The following is a 21,822-nucleotide window of genomic DNA, read 5'->3' on the forward strand; positions in this document are numbered from 1 at the left end:
TCACCCAGATCCCTTGGAATCGACCACCACCCCCTCCTACAATACTAAATATCACCCAGATCCCTTGGAATCGACCACCACCCCCTCCTACAATTCTAAATATCACCCAGATCCCTTGGAATCGACCACCACCTCCTCCTGCAATACTAAATATCACCCAGATCCCTTGGAATCGACCACCACCTCCTCCTATAATACTATATATCACTCAGATCCCTTGGAATCGACCACCACCTCCTCCTGCAATACTAAATATCACCCAGATCCCTTGGAATCGACCACCACCCCCTCCTACAATACTATATATCACTCAGATCCCTTGGAATCGACCACCACCCCCTCCTACAATCTACATATATAAAACACAGTGTGTGTGTGTGTGTGTGTGTGTGTGTGTGTGTGTGTGTGTGTGTAATGTTACCGATAGACTCCTAAACGGAGAGGCTTACGTGCTTGATATTTGGCATAGACATGGCCATTGCGCCTGGGACGAACATGGCCGAACTCAAAATATTTGACGATCCATATTTTTTATTCATATTTACCTCAGCGCATTTCAGCGCACGGAATCAACGGAATCAGAGCAGGTGGGCGCTGATTCGCTCAGAGCGATCACGTGATGACGCTATGACGCTATGAACGCTATGACGCTATGAACGATATGAACGCTATGACGCTATGAAACGCTATGACGCTATGAACGCTATGAACGATATGACGCTATGACGCGATGAAAAAAAAAATCGCTATGACGCTATGATGCTATGAACGCTATGACGCTATGAACGATATGAACGCTATGACGCTATGAAAAAAAAAATTGCTATGACGCTATGACGCTATGAACGCTATGACGCTATGAAAAAAAAAATCGCTTGCTTTACCAAGGGGCTCGCTCTCCCCCTGTTCCCCTTCCCTCCCCTTCCCGCTCCCCTCCCCCACCCGGCAATGCCGGGTACTTCTGCTAGTCCTTCATAAATTAATCGTTTGTTTGCCGCGTCGCGAGCAAGGCCTTGCAGCCTCAGGCTTCCCCCGTCGAAGGTTGTTCCTTCCTTCGCTGTTTTGCTAGCTTTTTTGTTTTCCCCTTCTCCACCAAGCTTCACCAAACATCTACTATTTGTCTAACGTTGTAACCCCCACACCCCACCCACCGCCCCCCCCCCCTCCCCACAAAAACAAACAAAAAAACAAACAAACAAAAACTTTTATTTCCCTTTCTCCTCGTGTGCTTTTGCCTCTGCCCACGTGCGCTGTCTCGACCCGCCCCCATTTTCCCCTTGCCTTCCACCTTTTGCCCTGTTCAAGTGACTCGTGGTCGTCGCTCTCGGCTTCCTCTCCCCATTGGTATTTTTGTGAATATAAGATTGTTCTTCACAGTTCTGTTTAAATACGTTTCAACTATCCCCTTCAGTGTTTTATTCAGTGGCTTATTACAACACGCTGTTTTTCTTCTTATTTAAAAGGCTCCTTTCAATTTCCTCTTCAACTCATTCCATTTCAAAAAAATATTCAATCTCTTATGATTCCAAATCACTCCATGCTCTAAATTCTCATTCATCCCATCCCTCCTCCATCGTTCTTAAACGAATCGCTAACTTGAAAATCACAACAAACCCAATTTGTTATATATGTTCATCTTTCATTAATCATCCACTTTCTAAACTCCCCCCTTGCCCCTCCCCTTCAAATCTCCCCCCCCAACCATCCCTCCCAAATTCTCCCTCCTCCCACCTCCTTCTCAAAGCTGCCTCCTCCCCACTTCGTCTCCCTTCTATGTCATACCTCCACCTCCCCCAACCTTCTACTTTCCTCTGCCCCCCCTCAAACAAACTCTCACTGTGCCTCATTCCATCACCATCAAACCTTTCGTCCTCCTCATCCTTCCCTTTCTTGAAACTCTTCTGTAATCTCTGACACACCATCAACTGCTCTTCCTACATCCCCCTCTCACCCTTCATCTGACCCTACCCCTCCCCTCCCCTGTCCTGCACCCGATGCTCCCCCTCTCTCCTCACTAACGGTATGGACCTCAAACATCCGGGGCCTTCGCTCAAACCTGATTGATCTCTCCATTCAGGTTGCTTCTGAAAATCCAGACTTGATCTGCTTAACAGAAACTTTCCTCCTTCAAGATGTCTCTGATTCCTTAATATCTCTTCCTGGTTACTCCCTCCTCCGGTACGATAGACCTGAGCCTCGTCCTGGTGGTGGGGTGGCTATCTTTATCAAAAACTCTCTTCCTCACTCTCCCTGCACTGCCCTCTCTCCACCCCACCCACAGGAGTACCTCTGGCTACGGCTTCCTCTCTGCTCCCACCTTTTGCTCATATGTGTTCTGTACCGTCCTCCAAACAGTGATGACTCCATTTACATTTCTCTGTCGGACAACATGGACCAACTTCTATCAACTCATCCAAACTCTCTCTTCCTCATATGTGGCGACTTCAACTGTCATCATACCAGCTGGCTGGGTGTGGGTTCATCTCTCACCAGCCATGGCACCTCAGCAAAGGACTTCTGCGACTCATTGGGACTGACACAATCTGTCAATTTCCCGACCCGGATCTCAGTCAATGGAGTATCTTCTCTTCTGGACTTGGTTATGACTAACTTCACTGCAAATGTCTGCTGCTCTTCTTCTGCTCCAATCGGTTCTTCTGATCATGTGCTTGTTAAAGTGGACATCTCACTGGCCATTCTCAGAGAGCCTCCTCAGCGCCGACGGGTCTGGCATCTCACTCAGGCCGACTGGCACGGTCTGCAAGCAGCCATCAATCAACTGGACTGGTCTCCCATCTCTAATGCCTCTGACATCAATTCTTCCTGGGAATTCTTCCAAAGCAAACTGCTCTCTCTCATGCACAGATTTATCCCATCTCGTCTTCAGTTGTCTTACCCTTCCTCCCATCCATGGTACACTGAATCTTGTGGTGAGGCAGTTGCCCTGAAACAACTTGCCTTTGCGTCTTGGAAGGCAAATCCAACTGAAGGCAATCTCAGTTCCTTCCACCAAGCTCGAAACAAGTGTGTTTCTACCCTCAGGAGTGCTAGGAAGCACTATCTCTCCACACTCAAGATTGAACTCTCAAACCTGTCTCCTTCCTCCAAATCCTGGTGGCATCTGGTCAAATCCGTTTCTGGTGTTTGTTCCCCCTCCATCCCCTCCCTTACCTCAAATGGCTACACAGTTGACACCGCACGTGACAAAGCCGAATGCCTCAACTCTGTGTTTGCCTCAACATCTTGTGTCCCAAACCCATCTCTCTCTGTTCCCACCTTTCCCAGTCGAACCCAACTGCTCCTGGACTCTGTGTCCTTTTCTCCTGACAAGGTGGAGAAGTTTTTATCAAACCTCGACTCTGATTCTGCAACTGGACCAGATGGCATCAGCCCTCGGGTCCTAAAATCCTGCTCTGCCGCTCTATCTCACCCTCTCTCTGTTCTTTTCACCCTCTCTTTTGCTAAAGGTCATCTGCCAGCATCTTGGAAATCAGCAAACATTACCGCTTTACACAAAAAACGTGCAAAAACAGATCCTTGCAACTACAGACCAATCAGCCTGCTCCCAATTATCAGCAAAGTCATGGAATCCATCATTGCTTCAGATATCAAATCCTTCCTCTTCTCCAATGGCTTGATCTCTGATCATCAATTTGGATTCAGACCAGGTCATTCTACTCTGGACATGTTGCTTCTGCTGTCTCAACAATGGATGGAGGTCCTCAATGCCAAACAGGAAATCAGAGCTGTCTCACTTGACATATCACGTGCCTTCGATACGGTCAAGCACCCAGCTCTGCTCACCAAACTCACCTCCTATGGTATTCAGGGAAATCTCCACTCATGGCTTGCGGATTTCCTCTCTGGTCGTAGGCAACGTGTGGCCCTGAATGGATTTCTCTCATCTTCCCTGCCTGTTCTGGCTGGAGTTCCCCAAGGTAGTGTTCTGGGCCCTGTGCTATTTCTGGTCTTCATCAATGATCTCTCCGACTCTCTGGAAAATCCTCTCTATCTCTTTGCTGATGACTCCACTATCTGCCGCTCCATTCCTCATCCCTCAGATCGGCAGTCTGCAGCCTCCTCACTCTCTGCAGACCTGGACAAAATCACAGACTGGTCAAACAAGTGGAACTTGTCTTTCAATCCTGACAAATCTCACACTCTTACAATGTCTCTCCGAAAGGACCGACTGGACAACCCTCCCATCTACTTTCTCAACAATCCTCTCCAAGAAGTTCTGTCGCTCAAGCTTTTGGGTCTCACTATCTGCCATGATCTTTCTTGGGAAAACCACATTTCCAAGCTGGCCTCCAAAGCCAGTCGCCGACTGGGCATCCTCCGTCGTGCGAAGTCCTTCCTTGGCACACCTGAGCTCCTCACCACATACAAGGCTTTCATCCGCAGCTCAATGGAATACTGTTCCCCCCTCTGGGCTGGTGCTCCTGCCTCATACCTTGCTCGGCTTCATGCTGTTGAGGCCAAAGCTTTCAGAATCATTGGAATCTCCTGCGATGTAGTCAACTCCGAGGGCCTTTCACTCACTCACCGCAGGCATGTTGGTGGTCTTTCTGTCTTCTACCGACTCCTCTCCGGCCTTGCTCCCACAGCTCTCTCTGTGCTCTGTCCCCCCAATATTCCTTCAGGTCGCACAAGATCTGCCTGCAACCCTCTTATGGTTAAACTGCCAAAGTCTAGGCTCTCTGCTCACCTTCACTCTTTCATTCCCCTTTTCTCCCGCCTCTGGAACAAACTACCCCACTCCCTTCAATCCCACTCTTCCCTCCAGGTCTTTAAAACAGCTGTTCACCACCATCTCTTATCTTCCCCCATCGAAAACCTTGATCTTTTCTACCCCCGGTAATTCACCCCAGGGTCCTTGCAGTGTTCATATGTTTTATTCCTCTCCCACCTCCCCCCAAGTTCTCCCGATGTCCCTGCTCTCAAATGTTGTGTTTGTGTCCTTCCCCCTCTCTCCCCATCTTGTCTGCCGCTCCCCTTGTTTTTTGTGTTTTGTGTGTCGGTTTGTCTTTTTGTGTGATTAATGTTAGCTCTTTCACGAGCCTCGATGTTGTATCCAAAAAAAAAAAAAAAAAAAAAGTGATTAGCCGTGCCACATAACCTGCATGCCTTACCATAGGCTGGACAGTGTTCTCGTCCTCGTCTGTGTGCATTGCCACAGGATTTACATGTGGCCCGGTCGTCTGTCGACATGCTGGGAGGGTGGTCGTTTTGCCTTGTCGCTTTTGGAGAGCCGGTCCTGCTGCACTGTTGCCTCGCTGTGACATTGACACTGTCGATCAGAGGCTTTTCCTGCTCCATTGATTTCATCGGCATGTCCGTGAGCTCCGCTGCCCGGCATGTCTCGATGGCTGTGTTTAGGGTTAAATCCCGTTCCCTCAGGAGGTGACGACGTGTAGGTACTCTCATTAGCAATGCCGAGAACGATTTTGTCTCTAATCAGCTCGTCCTTCAATAAGCCATATTCACAAGATGCCGCTTTCTCTCTGAGACGCGTAACAAACTTGTCAATCGATTCTCCCTCTTCTTGCTTCCAGCTGCCGAACACGTATCGTTCAAAAATCACGTTTCTTGCCGGCTTGAAGTACGTCTCCAACGCAATTAGTATGGCCGACACGTCTTTCTCCTACTCGGCTGTGAGATTCAAGTTGTGCTTATAAACATGACGACATTCGCTGCCCATCACCCTACTCAGAGTTGCCGCTTGCACTTCCCATGGCCTCTCATTCAGACCGGTTGTTAGTAGATAATCCTCAAATTCAGCTCTAAAATTGTCCCAATTACTGCTCCAGTCACCGCTCATTTTCATCGTGTCTGGGGGTGGAATGTTGGCAGCCATGTTGATCAAGGACTATGCCCGAGGCGTTTCAGCACAGCACGTTGTGGTGGGAGATCAGATCACAGTTATTCACTCACTTTTGTACACGCGGTGGTGCTTGAAGGAGTCCGTCATGGGGTAACTTGCATCAAGCCACTTCTGTCACCATGTTTTAGACGCTCGTATAAAAGGACACGGAGCCGTTAGTAGTTCCAGCAAGCCATGTTCTGCGTCCGGCACTCCCGGCCCGGAGGTCACTCCGGAAGTACACGTGCACAGTATTGTCATGCCACAGTCATACACTAGGCGGTGTTATCAACACAAGCTAACACCTGTAACAGTAATTGGCGTTTGATTAAGAAGTAGCAGATGTTGTTTTGTCAGTAATGTTTGGGTTTCTTTTGCCTTTTTGTGAAAAAACAAAGTTTGTCTAATGAGAAATACCATTGTTTAGGTTTGGTGCTTAGATGAACTTCTAAAAATTAGAAATTGCACACTCGACATTTCTTGTACGCCTACTGGTCCAAAGTAATAATGACCTGTGCAGATCAGCATCTTTCTTCTGTCTTGCCTCTGTAGTTTGTTAAAGAGGACGGTAGTAACACATATTGCCTAACTCATGACTGCAGTGCAATGTATCAACTGTGACCATGACTGGAGTGCAATGTATCAACTGCGACCATGACTGGAGTGCAATGTATCAACTGCGACCATGACTGGAGTGCAATGTATCAACTGTGACCATGACTGGAGTGCAATGTATCAACTGTGACCATGACTGGAGTGCAATGTATCAACTGTGACCATGACTGGAGTGCAATGTATCAACTGTGACCATGACTGGAGTGCAATGTATCAACTGTGACCATGACTGGAGTGCAATGTATCAACTGCGACCATGACTGGAGTGCAATGCATCAACTGCGACCATGACTGGAGTGCAATGTATCAACTGTGACCATGACTGGAGTGCAATGTATCAACTGCGACCATGACTGGAGTGCAATGTATCAATTGTGACCATGACTGGAGTGCAATGTATCAACTGTGACCATGACTGGAGTGCAATGTATCAACTGTGACCATGACTGGAGTGCAATGTATCAACTGTGACCATGACTGGAGTGCAATGTATCAACTGTGACCATGACTGGAGTGCAATGTATCAACTGTGACCATGACTGCAGTGCAATCTATTAAAATACTGTGGCCATGACTGGAGTAAGTACCATGTTGCATAAATGCATTTTATTTTTGCTTTATTCATTCGCTTATTGCAATTACATTAAATCGAGTATATGAATGAAGACATTGTTGCGTGTAACACCAATCATTTGTGTTAAATTCATACAAATTGGTAATGTACTTTTTTGTTGCATTTAGTCTGACCTAGATGTGCAGCATTCTACATGATACATTGCCATTGATACATTTGATGTGTGGTTTATGATAACAGTGTAAAATAAGTGTATAGTAAAGTCATAAACAGTGTGATGGTTGACATTTTAATTTGAGATAATACGCACTATACCTGGCAACTTGACACGATTTCCTAAAATAGGAATGATCTGCAGAAAATGATGCTTTTGGAACTACTGATGGAAATAAACACCTTTCAGCAAACTTATTCTCCTCGATCAGAAGCAAAGAGATTTAACAGATACAAATTTGTAAATTGATGTCACTGATGTGATTAATTGGACAGACAATTAGACACATTTTAGAGGTGCGGTCTAAATCCAAAGGGCTTGATGCATGCACATTAAACAAACAGACAGGTGACTCCATGGTTCCAGGATCTACGGTTGATCATGTTCGTCTGGCTTCGGGATGGGGTTCTGTGGCCGCAAAACGACGGAGGAGAGTGACTTGATGCACGAGAAAGCGGTGTGCGGTATCTCTCGCCGTTCAATGTAGTTGTTTTCAAGGCGTAGAGACATCAGGGACGAGTCCTCTGGATCCATGTCATTGCAAAAGGCCTTGTCTGGGATGACACTGGAGATGGTTGAAGGTAAAGAAGAGGACATTTAAGATCACACAGATACACACACATACACACACCCAGTGGGGAGGGGGGGGGCATGGCTTTCTCACCCCACTTCCCCCAAAAGAGGGCAACGGCAATCTTAACATAGTGTTCCCAAGGTAGCGTGATGACGTAATGTCGTGTATAAGATAAAATTATTTTGCCTTGAGTTGGGATCATTTCACCATATTTGGGGATACAATATTCAACAAGAAAAAGAGTAATCAGAGATTGCAAACCCTCGCCAGGTTGTATCTTCAGTGGTTTTTTAAGGCTTTTGTGTTAAAACAAATATGGCGGCTGAACCACGTGACCGATGACGTCATCATTTTATTTTTCTAAACTAATTTATTCTTAGATTATGCTCAGGAAATTTTATCTTGATCGGATGAAGTTTTATACTTGTCGAATTATGACGTCATAACGGAGGCACCTATGACATCATCATTAACATATTTTATTCCCCATGGAGAGTTCTTTACAATGAGCCATGTCTCAATTTTTTCTATTCAGCCCTTTCGGAGATATAGAGGTGCAACGTTTTTCGGTTTTTCCAAGATGGCGGCTGAACCACGTGACCGATGACGTCATCATTAAAAAAAATCTCCACCAGTTTATGCCGACATGGCGCTCAAGAAATTTCATCTTGATTGGATGAAGTTTTGTACTTGTCGAATTATGACGTCATAATGGAGGCACCTATGACATCATCATCAACATATTTTATTCCCCATGGAGAGTTCTTTACAATGAGCCATGTCTGAAGACAAACAGAAACAAACGGACTCAAATGCAATACCCTCTCCTCTGGCGAGGGTAACAAGGGGTACCTCTGGATGTAAGTCAATATGTCTTCCAAAGAGCCCCTTACAAATGTCAGGCGAGGCAGAGCTGTGAGTCAGCATTATTTTGGGTCTTCGTCAGCCTCACGGGCAACCACAAACCTTCTCAGTACATCAGTGGATCTTGCTACAAAACTGCTTCCAGGTTGCTGAAATGTCAGCCCTTTTTGCCTCTTTTCCTCAGTGTATGCAGTGTACCTTGTACACGTATTTCATCTTCCGAGTCGTTGTTGATCTCAAAAAGTTGTGGACGGATTCGGATGAAACTTGGGGAGAGTTTGGGTATCTGGCAAGGAGGAAATGGTTAGATTTTGGGAAAGATTCGAATCTGGATACTCTGATTTTTAAATGAATCTTCAACATTGAGTGACAGAGCCAAACCCGATATAACACATGATATTTAAAAAAGTTATGGACGAGTTATGACTAAACTTGGTGGGCGAGTTGGTTCGGTGACAAGAACAAGCGATTCGATTTTGGTCCAGGTCCAAATCCAGATCCGGCCTATCATTGGGATAGAAAACATAAACTGTTCAGCCTGTCGCAGGTACGCTCTCTACCGAGTTCCGTTGTGGTTTAGAAAGACGATTGTGGTTTGCCAGACGGTCCTTTTGGAGAGAGATAGTGAGAATATGAGATTTGACAGGATTGAAGGACATATTCCTAGTGTTTGACCAGCTCGTGATTTTTTTCAAGGTCTTAAGAAAGGGAAGAAGCTGCAGCCTGTCCGTCTGAAGGATGAGGGATGTCACGGCAGAAAGTGGAGTCTTCAGCAAATAGATGAAGAGGATTTTCCAGAGAGACAGAGAGATCATTGATGAAGATCGGGAATAGGGCTGTGCCGAGAACACTGCCTTGGACCACTCCAACCCTGACAGAGAGGAGATGAAAGGAACTTTTAGACATCACTGAACTACCAAACTGACCAACTCAAACCAGCCTGTTTATAATTCTTCTTTTCAGAAAGCCGAACCCAAAATTGGTTTAATCTCCGCACTTCGTTTAAACACGAGTCGACTACATTTTACAGTAGGAAGGTCCATGGCTACTCCAAATTTCCATTACCTGAAGGGATTCCACAAAGTAGGCATACCTGCATACCTACACGAAGGGCAATGGAGGGTCAGGAGAGGTTGGCAGGATAACACCTGTCAATCAGCTTGGTGGGCACGGGCCCACGGCAACACAATTGGCCAAGGATTCGGAGGACATCTTACCACTGAATAGTTCATCTTATCTTATGTTACCACTTATGTTATCTTATCACTGAAGAGTTCATCTTATCTTATGTTACCAGTTATGTTATCTTACCACTGAAGAGTTCATCTTATCTTATCTTAACACATGTTATCTTATCACTGAAGAGTTTTTTGGTTTTTTTTGGTTGTTTTTTTGTATACAAGATCGAGGCTCGTGAAAGAGCGAACATTAATCACACAGAAAGACAAACCGACACATAAAACATATAACATCGGGAGCGGTAGACAAGATGGGGAGAGAGGGGGAAGGACACAAACACAACATTTGAGAGCAGGGACCGAGAGACATGGAGACATCGAGAGATCTGAGAGAGGGCGAGGGCTTTGGGGGGGGGCATGGGAAGGGGGCGGTGGGAGAGGTATAAAACATATGGACACTGCCAGGACTTCCAGGAAAGAAGTTGGAATTTCAAACAAGGTGGATCTGGGGTGAATTAGCGGGGGTAGAAAAGATCAAGGTTTTGGATGGGGGAAGATAAGAGATGGTGGTGAACAGCTGTTTTAAAGACCTGGAGGGAGGAGTGGGATTGAAGGGAGTGAGGGAGTTTGTTCCAGAGGCGGGAGAAAAGAGGAATGAAAGAGTGAAGGTGAGCAGAGAGCCGAGATTTCGGCAGTTTAACCATCAGAGGGTTGCTGGCAGATCTTGTGCGACCTGTAGGAATATTTGGGGGACAGAGCACAGAGAGAGCTGGGGGTGCAAGGCCGGAGAGGAGTCGGTAGAAGACAGAAAGACCACCTACCTGCCTGCGGTGAGTGAGTGAAAGGCCCTCAGAGATAACTTCATCGCGGGAGATTCCAATAATTCTGAAAGCTTTGGTTTCAACAGCGTGAAGCCGAGCTAGGTGTGAGGCAGGAGCACCAGCCTATAGGGGAGAACAGTATTCCATTGAGCTGCGGATGAAAGCCTTGTATGTGGTGAGGAGCTCAGGTGTGCCGAGGAAGGACTTCGCACGACGGAGGATGCCCAGTCGGCAACTGGCTTTGGAGGCCAGCTTGGAAATGTGGTTTTCCCAAGAAAGATCATGGCAGATAGTGAGACCCAAAAGCTTGAGCGACAGAACTTCTTGGAGAGGATTGTTGAGAAAGTAGATGGGAGGGTTGTCCAGTCGATCTTTTCGGAGAGACATAGTAAGAGTGTGAGATTTGTCAGGATTGAAAGACATGTTCCACTTGTTTGACCAGTCTGTGATTTTGTCCAAGTCTTCAGAGAGTGAGGAGGCTGCAGACTGCCGATCTGAGGGAAGAGGAATGGAGCGGCAGAGAGTGGAGTCATCAGCAAAGAGATAGAGAGGATTTTCAAGAGAGTCAGAGAGATCATTGATGAACACCAGAAAAAGCACGGGGCCCAGAACACTGCCTTGGGGAACTCCAGCCTGAACAGGAAGAGGAGATGAGAGAAACCCATTCAGGGCCACACGTTGACGACGACTAGAGAGGAAGTCCGCCAGCCATGCGTGGAGATTTCCATGGATACCAAAGGAGGAGAGTTTGGTGAGCAGAGTGGGGTGCCAGACCGTGTCGAAGGCACGTGATATGTCGAGGGAGACAGCTCTAATTTCCTGTTTGGCATTGAGGACCTCCATCCATTGTTGAGACAGCAGAAGCAGCATGTCCAGAGTAGAGTGACCTGGTCTGAAACCAAATTGATGATCAGAGATCAAGCCATTGGAGAAGAGGAAAGATTTCATATCCGAAGCAATGATGGATTCCATGACTTTGCTGATAATTGGGAGAAGGCTGATTGGTCTGTAGTTGCTATGATCTGTTTTTGCACCTTTTTGTGCAAAGCGGTGATGTTGGCTGATTTCCAAGCAGATGGCAGTTGACCTTGAGCAAAAGAGAGGGTGAAGAGAACAGAGAGAGGGTGAGATAGAGCAGCAGAGCAGGATTTTAGGACCCGTGGGCTGATGCCGTTGGGTCCAGTTGCAGAATCAGAGTCGAGGGTTGACAGAAACTTTTCCACCTTGTCAGGAGGAAAGGACACGGAGTCCAGGAGCAGCAGGGTACGACTGGGTATGGTGGGTACAGAGAGGGATGGGTTTGGGACACAAGATTTAGAGGCAAACACAGAGTTGAAGCATTCAGCTTTTTCACGTGCGGAGTCAGCTGTGTAGCAGTTTGAGGTAAGGGAGGGGATGGAGGGGGAACAAACACCAGAAACGGATTTGACCAGACGCCACCAGGATTTGGAAGAGGGAGACAGATAAGAGAGTTCGGTCTTGAGAACGGAGAGATATTGTTTCCTGGCTCTCCTGAGGGTGGACACACACTTGTTTCGGGCTTTGTGAAAGGAAATGAGATTTCCTTCTCATAGAGTTCATCTCATAGATAGATCTCATCTCTCATAGAGTTCATCTCATAGAGTTCATCTTATCTTATCTTAACACTTGTGTTATCTTATCACTGAAGAGTTCATCTTATCTTATCTAGCGCCGCTGTATTTGTCCGAATGATGAATCTCATAGTTACTCTGCCCTCAGGGCATGAGACTGCATCAATGATGAATCTCATCGTTGCTCTGCCCTCAGGGCATGAGATGGCATGAATGATGAATCTCACAGTTACTCTACCCTTAAGGCATGAATACTGAATCTCATAGTTACTCGCCATTACATAGTTACTCTCTCATAGCTACTTGTCTCAGCGGTTCTTCGATTGCGCTGCAATTACTTTCGGTCTCTGTTTTTCCAGTTCTTTTCACCCCATACTTCCTTGTTTAAAATCTCAACTCAAAAAAAAAAGCCAAAAAAATATTTCCTTCTCTGTTCTTATCCGTTTGTTCGTTCTTATTTGTTCGTTCGTTCTTCGACCACGTTGTTCGTGATCATGTGATCACGTTGTTAAAAATGTTTAAACTGTCCCCTGAAGAACTGTGTTCTGTCGTATACTATAACACCTTTTTCTTCTTCTTCTATAAAAGGATGCTTTCGACTTGCTCACCAAATCTATTCATTCCAAAAAAAAAATCCATCTCTTACAGTGCCTCTGTCATACATTCCCTAAACTCTCCAGCACTCCACCCATCCTTCAGCGTCCTCAAACGTATTTTTGACTCGAAGGTCTCAAGAAATTCATTTTGCAATAAATGTTCGTTTCCCAATAATCGTACACTTTTCAAAATCCAATCTCACCCCTCCCCTCCAAATCTCCCCCATCACCCCTTCCCTCCAAATCTTCCCCATCACCCCTTCCCTCCAAAACTTCCCCATTACCCCTCCCCTTCAAAACTTCCCCATCACCCCTCCCCTCCAAACCTACCCCCTTGCCCCTCCCCTCCAAATCTTCCCCATCACCCATCTCTTTCAAATATTCCCCCTTGCCCCTCCCCTCCAAATCTTCCCCATCACCCATCCCTTTCAAATCTTCCCCCTTGCCCCTCCCCTCCAAATCTTCCCCATCACCCCTTCCTTCCAAAACTTCCCGATCACCCCTCCCCTCCAAAACTTCCCGATCACCCCTCCCCTCTAAATCTACCCACTTGCCCCTCCCCTCCAAATCATCCCCATCACCCATCTCTTTCAAATCTTCCCCCTTGCCCCTCCCCTCCAAATCTTCCCCAGCATCCATCCCTTTCAAACATCCCCCCTTGCCCCTTCCCTCCTAAACTCCCCCCTCGCCCCTCCCCTTCAAATCTCCCGACCCTAATTTCTTCTCCATTTCCCCCCTCTCCCCCCTCCTCCTCAAAGCATCCTCCCCGCTTCTTCCCCCTTCCAACTTTCACCTTCATCTCCCCCAACCTTCTGCCTCACTCTTCCCCCACCTCAAATAACACCTCACTGCGCCTCACACAATCACCATCAAACCATTTGTCCATCCCATTCTTCCCTTTCTCCAAGCTATTCTGAAATCTCTGACACACCTTCAACAGCTCTCCCTACCTCTTCCTCCTCTTCCACATCTTACCCTACTGCCCCCCCCCCCCCCCCCCCCGTATTCTGTATCCGATGCTCCCCCTTCCTCTTCTTTAACAGTAAGGACCTCAAACATCCAAGGCCTTCACTCAAATTTGACTGATCTCTCCATACAGGTTGCTTCTGACAAACCAGATGTGATCTGCTTAACAGAAACTTTCCTCCTTCATGATGTCTCTGATTCCTTGGTATCTCTCCCAGGTTACTCCCTCCTCCGGTATGATAGGCCTGAGCCTCGCCCTGGAGGTGGGGTTGCTATCTTTATTTAAAAAACTATCTTCCTCACTTGCCCTGCACTGCCCTCTCTCCACCTCACCCCCAGGAATACGTTTGGCTACGGCTTCCCCTTCGCTCCCACCTTTTGTTCATATGTGTGTTGTACCATCCACCAAACAGTGATGACTCCATCTACATCTCGCTGTCCGATAATATGGACCAACTTCTATCTACCCATCCCAACTCTCTCTTCCTCATATGTGGTGATTTCAATTGTCACCATGCCAGTTGGCTGGGTGTGGGTACCTCTCTCACCAGCCATGGCTCTTCAGCAAAGGACTTCTGTGACTCACTGGGACTGACACAATCTGTCAATTTCCCGACCCGGATCTCAGTCAATGGAGTATCTTCTCTTCTGGACTTGGTTATGACTAACTTCCCTGCAAATGTTTGCTGCTCTTCTTCTGCTCCAATCGGTTCTTCTGATCATGTGCTTGTTAAAGTGGACATCTCTCTGACCATTCTCAGAGAGCCTCCTCAGCGTCGACGAGTCTGGCATTTCACTCAGGCCAACTGGCATGGTCTTCAAGCAGCCATTAATCATCTGGACTGGTCTCCCATCTCTACCGCCTCTGACATCAACTCATCCTGCGAATTCTTCCAAAGTAAATTGCTCTCTCTCATGCACAGATTTATCCCATCTCGTCTTCAGTTGTCATACCCTTCCTCCCATCCATGGTACACGGAATCTTGTGGTGAGGCTATTGCCCAGAAACAACTTGCTTTTGTCTCCTGGAAAGCAAATCCAACGGAAGGAAATCTCATTTCCTTTCACAAAGCCCGAAACAAGTGTGTGTCCACCCTCAGGAGAGCCAGGAAACAATATCTCTCCGTTCTCAGGACCGAACTCTCTTATCATCTTCAGTTGTCATACCCTTCCTCCCATCCATGGTACACAGAATCTTGTGGTGAGGACTGGTCAATCATCTGGACTGGTCTCCCATCTCCACTGCCTCTGACATCAATTCTTCCAAAGCAAACTGCTCTCTCTCATGCACAGATTTATCCCATCTCGTCTTCAGTTGTCTCACCCTTCCTCCCATCCATGGTACACTGAATCTTGTGGTGAGGCAGTTGCCCTGAAACAACTTGCCTTTGCCTCTTGGAAGGCTAATCCAACTGAAGGCAATCTCAGTTCCTTCCACCAAGCTCGGAACAAGTGTGTGTCTACCCTCAGAAGTGCCAGGAAGCACTATCTCTCCACACTCAAGAATGAACTCTCAAACCTGTCTCCTTCCTCCAAATCCTGGTGGCGTCTGGTCAAATCCGTTTCTGGTGTTTGTGCCCCCTCCATCCCCTCCCTTACCTCAAATGGCTACACAGTTGACACTGCACGTGACAAAGCCGAATGCCTCAACTCTGTGTTTGCCTCAAAATCTTGTGTCCCAAACCCATCTCTCTCTGTTCCCACCTTACCCAGTCGAACCCAACTGCTCCTGGACTCTGTGTCCTTCTCTCCTGACAAGGTGGAGGAGTTTTTGTCAAACCTCGACTCTGATTCTGCAACTGGACCAGCCGGCATCAGCCCACGGGTCCTAAAATCCTGTTCTTCCGCTCTTTCACTCCCTCTCTCTGTTATTTCTGTCTTCTACCGACTCCCCTCCGGCCTTGCTCCCCCAGCTCTCTCTGTGCTTTGTCCCCCAAATATTCGTACAGGTCGCACAAGATCTGCCAGCAACCCTCTGATGGTTAAACTGCCGAAATCTCGGCTCTCTGCTCACCTTCACTCTTTCATTCCTCTTTTCTGCCGCCTCTGGAACAAACTCCCACACTCCCTTCAATCCCACTCCTCCCTCCAGGTCTTTAAAACAGCTGTTCACCACCATCTCTTATCTTCCCCCATCCAAAACCTTGATCTTTTCTACCCCCACTAATTCACCCCAGATCCATCTTGTTTGAAATTCCAACTTCTTTCCTGGAAGTCCCGGCAGTGTCCATGTTTTATACCTCTCCCACCCCCCCTTCCCATGCCTCCTCCCCCCCCCCAAAGCCCTCTCCCTCCCACAGATATCTCGATGTCCCTGCTCTCAGATGTTATGTTTGTGTTCCTCCCCCAATCGCCCCATCTTGTCTACCGCTCCCCATGTTGTATGTTTTATGTGTCGGTTTGTCTTTCTGTGTGATTAATGTTCGCTCTTTCACGAGCCTCGATCTTGTATACAAAAAAAAAAAAAAAAAAAATATCTGTCTCCCTCTTCCAAATCCTGGTGGCGTCTGGTCAAATCTGTTTCTGGTGTTTGTTTCCCCTCCATCCCCTCCCTCACCTCAAACAGCCACACGGCTGACTCCGCACGTGAAAAAGCTGAATGCCTCAACTCTGTGTTTGCCTCTAAATCTTGTGTCCCAAACCCATCTCTCTCTGTACCCACCATACCCAGTCGTACTCAGCTGCTCCTGGACTCTGTGTCCTTTCCTCCTGACAAGGTGGAAAGGTTTCTGTCAACCCTCGACTCTGATTCTGCAACTGGACCTGACGGCATCAGCCCACGGGTCCTAAAATCCTGTTCTTCCACTCTTTCACTCCCTCTGTCTGTTCTCTTCACCCTCTCTTTTGCTCAAGGTCATCTGCCATCTGCTTGGAAATCTGCCAACATCACCGCTTTGCACAAAAAGGTGCAAAAACAGATCCCAGCAACTACAGACCAATCAGCCTTCTCCCAATTATCAGCAAAGTCATGGATTCCATCATTGCTTCAGATATGAAATCTTTCCTCTTCTCCAATGGCTTGATCTCTGATCATCAATTTGGTTTCAGACCTGGTCACTCTACTCTGGACATGCTGCTTCTGCTTTCTCAACAATGGATGGAGGTCCTCAATGCCAAACAGGAAATTAGAGCTGTCTCCCTTGACATATCACGTGCCTTCGATACGGTCTGGCACCCCGCTCTGCTCACCAAACTCTCCTCTTTTGGTATCCATGGAAATCTCCACACATGGCTGGCGGACCTCCTCTCTAGTCGTAGTCAACGTGTGGCCCTGAATGGGTTTCTCTCATCTCCTCCTCCTGTTCAGGCTGGAGTTCCCCAAGGCAGTGTTCTGGGCCCTGTGCTTTTTCTGGTCTTCATCAATGATCTCTCTGACTCTCTTGAAAATCCGCTCTATCTCTTTGCTGATGACTCTACTCTCTGTCGCTCCATTCTTCATCCCTCAGATTGGCAGTCTGCAGCCTCCTCACTCTCTGCAGACCTGGACAAAATCACAGACTGGGCAAACAAGTGGAACATGTCTTTCAATCCTGACAAATCTCACACTCTTACGATGTCTCTCCGAAAAGACCGACTGGACAACCCTCCCATCCACTTTCTGAATAATCCTCTCCAAGAAGTTCTGTCACTCAAGCTTTTGGTCCCCTCGGTGAATACCTGGTCTCAGTGACCCCCGGACCGTGAGAGGAACTTCGCCAGAAAGCTGTATTATATATGCGCTTTCGCCACGCAAGCCATATGAATTTCACCCAAGAGACAACTGACGTTCAAGGATATATTTCAAGGGTAATGATACCAAACAATTTCAATGACACAACCATCAACAATATTTCAATGACACAACCACGGAGATTTTCCCCGAGCAATCAACAATACATAATCCTCACCAATTCCCAATTCCCAATCAATTCCCTATGATTAAGATGGCCATCTTATACATGTGTGTCCCGGTGAGTACTCACGAAACCCTTTTGGTCTCGGTCCCGCACAATGTCTCTGGGCCCCTCTTGACCAAGAGGATAGTCACCGTCACCGCACTCGGGCGGTTGAACGAACCCCGGGCGGACGTGCTCCAACGTGCCGTCTCGTACCGGGGACAGCTGTTGCAGCGCGCCTCCTTGCCAAGCAACGGGGCAAAACCAAAACGCGGTTTGCAACGCGAGCGAGGCTCAACGTGCGACCCGTACGGGTCCTTGTAGACGGGGCGAAACCCAAACGCGGTTTTTCACCGCGTGCGAGGTTCGACGTGTGACCCGTACGCGGCCTTGTAGACGGGGCGAACCCGGCGCGGTTTGCAACGCGCGCGCGGCCCAACGTACGACCGCTTGGTTCCGTGCACGAACTCACGGGGACTTCACGTGTCAACAGGTAGTTACGCGTCCAGGTAACTCCTCTCTCGCCAAACGGTTTTCGGAACGCCGCTGTTTTCCTCGCAGCGCAAGGTCGATTCCACCTCCTGTCGTCGCGGGGCGAGGAAAAAGAATCACCGTCCTTTTTCTCTCCTCGTGTCTTTTCTTCTCCCGTTTCCGGCCACTTCCGTTTCCGGCCACTGGTTCCGAAGGGCTCCTGACCCTCCAATCACAACAACACTTAATATACTACACACGGATAAGCAAAGACCTGAATGGTAATCCACATACATTCACATAAATATGTAACACTCCCCCCCTTCAAGAAAGAAAGTTTGAACCCAGCGAAAACTTTCTTTGCCGGCCAATTTGGAGAAACAAACCAGATCCCTCAACCCTCCAGATTACTCCCTCTGGACTAAGTACCAACAACGACATTGTCCCTGCCAAATCAAACTCCCTCTCATGACCCTCTGACTTTGACCGTCAGTTTCTTGGGAATGAAGGTTAAGGGGTTGATCCAAGATCCAAAGTTAGGCAACTCGATAGCACTTTTTCCGGGAGGCCAAGCCGAGTATTCACTACATGGATGCCTTTAGGAACGCGGAGTTCACGGTTAGTCCGTGCAGGAAAGTTCTCTACATGGGCGCCTTGAGGAACGTGGAGTTCACGGTTAGTCCGTGCATAAAAGTTCCCTGCCTGGACGCCTTTAGGAACGGCGTTCACGGTTAATTCGTGTAGGAATCTTGGCTCGGCGGCTCCGCCGCCTTCAGTGCTTCAACTTTTCAGAACTTCCCTAATAATTATGGTGGGACCACTGGTCCCTGTAGTCCCATGAATAGCGGTCTCCTTCTCGGCCACCACGAAAACTACCGCCCAGTTGTCCTCTCCTGTAGACCTCTCGACGCCTACGAAATGCCTTCCCTACTGTTATGGTCCGACCCTCCAAATCCTTGCCATTCCAATTCTTCTCTGCCTCTCTGGCGTCTTTTGTGCTGGCAAACGTGACAAAGCCGAACCCTCTTGACTGTTGCGTTTCCCAGTCTCTTACCAACCGCACTTCCACCAGCGGCCCATATCTGTTGAAGACAGAGGTCAGAACTTCTTCCTCTGTTTTGAAGTTCAGTCCCCCTACAAATAACTTGGCACTTTTGTCGCCATCCCGAGCTGGTGTGGCGTTATTTTCCCTGCTGGGCTCTTTACCAACCCTCAGGTTACCATACACTTGACCCCGGCCAAATCATTCCCAATAACCACAGATACACCCTCTACAGGAAGCGTGGCTTGTAAACCGACGGTGACCGGTCCTGACACCAAATCGGACTCCAAATGGATGACATGAAGGGGAGCACTAACACCGCCCCCGATCCCCTGTAAACGAACACTATCCCCCGTTGCCGTCTCCTCGGACCATGGCAAAATGCCTTCAAGCATTAAAGATTGATGTGCCCCTGTGTCCCTCAATATCCTAACCGGTTTCCGGTTAGTCGAGGCTCCATCCCGTGACACAAACCCCTCTGAAATAAAGGGTTGGTAACCCTTTTGATGGCGATTTCTCACAATGGCCATTGCGTTTGGAGTCGTAGTAGTCGGACTCCGCTCTGGGTCTTTGCTTTTCCTGCGGTAACAACTGGACATCAAGTGTCCAGGTTTCTTGCAAAAAGCGCAAGTAGGCCCGGAGGAAAAACTCGTGGTCTGCCTCGGGCCCCCCGAACTATAAGTTTGTCTTGGGCCCTCATCCCTCCGATTTCGAACCGGTGGGGTATCATAGTTGTCCCCATAATCCTCTCGAGGCCGCCGCCATGTATGGTCGTTCTCCGCACCTGCTGTTCCCCACCTCCCCTGCGGAGATCTAGGCGAGGAGTTAGGTTCGTGGACCCCTATTCGGTGGGTTAAGGCATAATCATCTGCCATGGTGGCTGCGTCCCACAACTTTGGTACCTTCTTTTCCTGCAGGTACACTTTGATGTCCTCGTGGACACACTGCTGGAATTCCTCCACCAGGATCAAGTCCCGCAATTTCTCGAAGTCTTTCCCGACTCCTTTTGACTCACACCACCGATCAAACATGTTTTCTTTCACTCTGGCAAACTCCACATGGGTCTCACTCTCCCTCTTCCTGGCATTCCTGAATTTTTGCCTGTAAGCTTCCGGAACCAACTCATAGGCCTTGAGGATGTGCTTCTTCAGTACCTCATAATCTGCACATTGGTCCATTGGTAGCGCCGAATAAATTTCCTGAGCTTTCCCCACCAGCACACTTTGCACGAGTATGGTCCAGGCCTCCTCCGGCCAGTTTAATTGTCGAGCCACTTTCTCAAAGTGTGGAAAAAATTTCGCGACTTCTTTTTCACTGAACGGTGGAACATGTCTGCCCACATCCCAGGTTTTCTGGTTAGGTGTCGACCCCGTCAGCAAGGGTGGTGCCTCTCCCCGTTCTCTCCTTAACTCCAGCTCCTTGAATTTGAATTCTTGCTGAAGCTCCATGTCACGTTCCTTTAATTCCCTTTCCGCTTTTCTCTCCTCTGCTTTTCTCCCTTCTAACCTTTCCTGGAGTTCTCGTTCCACTCTCCTTTCCTCTGCTTGTTTCTCTTCTCTCCTCGCTTCTGCTTTCCTTTCTTCTTCTGCTAACCTTTCCTGGAGTTCTCGTTCCACTCTCCTTTCCTCTGCTTGTTTCTCTTCTCTCCTCGCTTCTGCTTTCCTTTCTTCTTCTGCTCTTTCCTTTTCTGCTTTCCTTTCTTCTTCTTTTAACCTTTCCTGGAGTTCTCGTTCCACTCTCCTTTCCTCTGCTTGCTTCTCTTCTCTCCTCTCTTCTGCTTTCCTTTCTTCTTCTGCTCTTTCCTTTTCTGCTTTCCTTTCTTCTTCTGCTCTTTCCTTTTCTGCTTTCCTTTCTTCTTCTTTAATCCGTTCCTGGCTCCGTAACTGCAACTCCAGTTTCCGGAGCTCAACGTCTTCTGGTTCTTCGGGTAGCCACTCCCAGGCTAACTCGTCCCATTTTCCTAATCCCACCATAGATTGTATCACCGTGGCCTGCAACTCTGCCTTCCTCAAATTAGTTCGGACCTCCAAGTTAAAATGTTTGGCCAATTTCAAGAGGTCCGACTTTAGCAACGCTCGGAACTGTGCCTCACTCGGTGTTACCCCAAAGTTCTGTGCCACAAACGCCATGGTGCCTATCGTTAACACCTGTTAACCTTCACCCAAGACTTTCCCCAATTTCTCAAAAAAAATTTACCAATTAATAATTAATTAATAAATTTTAATTAATAAAAAATATTATTATTTTATTATTTTATACAATTTTAAATCCCGGACGTAGACCCAATTGCGAAACCGCAAATCGTAATTTGGACGAGCCCCCAATTCTGTTACGTGGTCCCCTCGGTGAATACCTGGTCTCAGTGACCCCCGGACCGTGAGAGGAACTTCGCCAGAAAGCTGTATTATATATGCGCTTTCGCCACGCAAGCCATATGAATTTCACCCAAGAGACAACTGACGTTCAAGGATATATTTCAAGGGTAATGATACCAAACAATTTCAATGACACAACCATCAACAATATTTCAATGACACAACCACGGAGATTTTCCCCGAGCAATCAACAATACATAAT

The 21,822-nt window shown here is 47.7% G+C and overlaps 1 protein-coding gene across 6 annotated transcripts in view; it reads right to left on the reverse strand.

Annotated features, from left to right (window-relative positions):
* Positions 1-7,058: 7,058 nt before the first annotated feature.
* The window catches only part of LOC137424412 (extracellular matrix protein 2), an 84,561-nt gene continuing 69,797 nt past the window's right edge, over positions 7,059-21,822 (reverse strand). For all 6 annotated transcript variants that reach the window (XM_068111841.2, XM_078775426.1, XM_078775427.1 and 3 more), the window contains exon 11: positions 7,059-7,831. In XM_068111841.2, coding sequence (XP_067967942.2) covers positions 7,636-7,831 — 196 coding nt within the window. In that variant the 3' untranslated portion in view covers positions 7,059-7,635. The remainder of the gene's footprint in view (positions 7,832-21,822) is intronic.

The sequence above is a fragment of the Myxine glutinosa genome, chromosome 4 (genome assembly GCF_964187855.1).
Source record: "Myxine glutinosa chromosome 4, kmMyxGlut1.1, whole genome shotgun sequence".
Lineage (NCBI taxonomy): Eukaryota > Metazoa > Chordata > Myxini > Myxiniformes > Myxinidae > Myxine > Myxine glutinosa.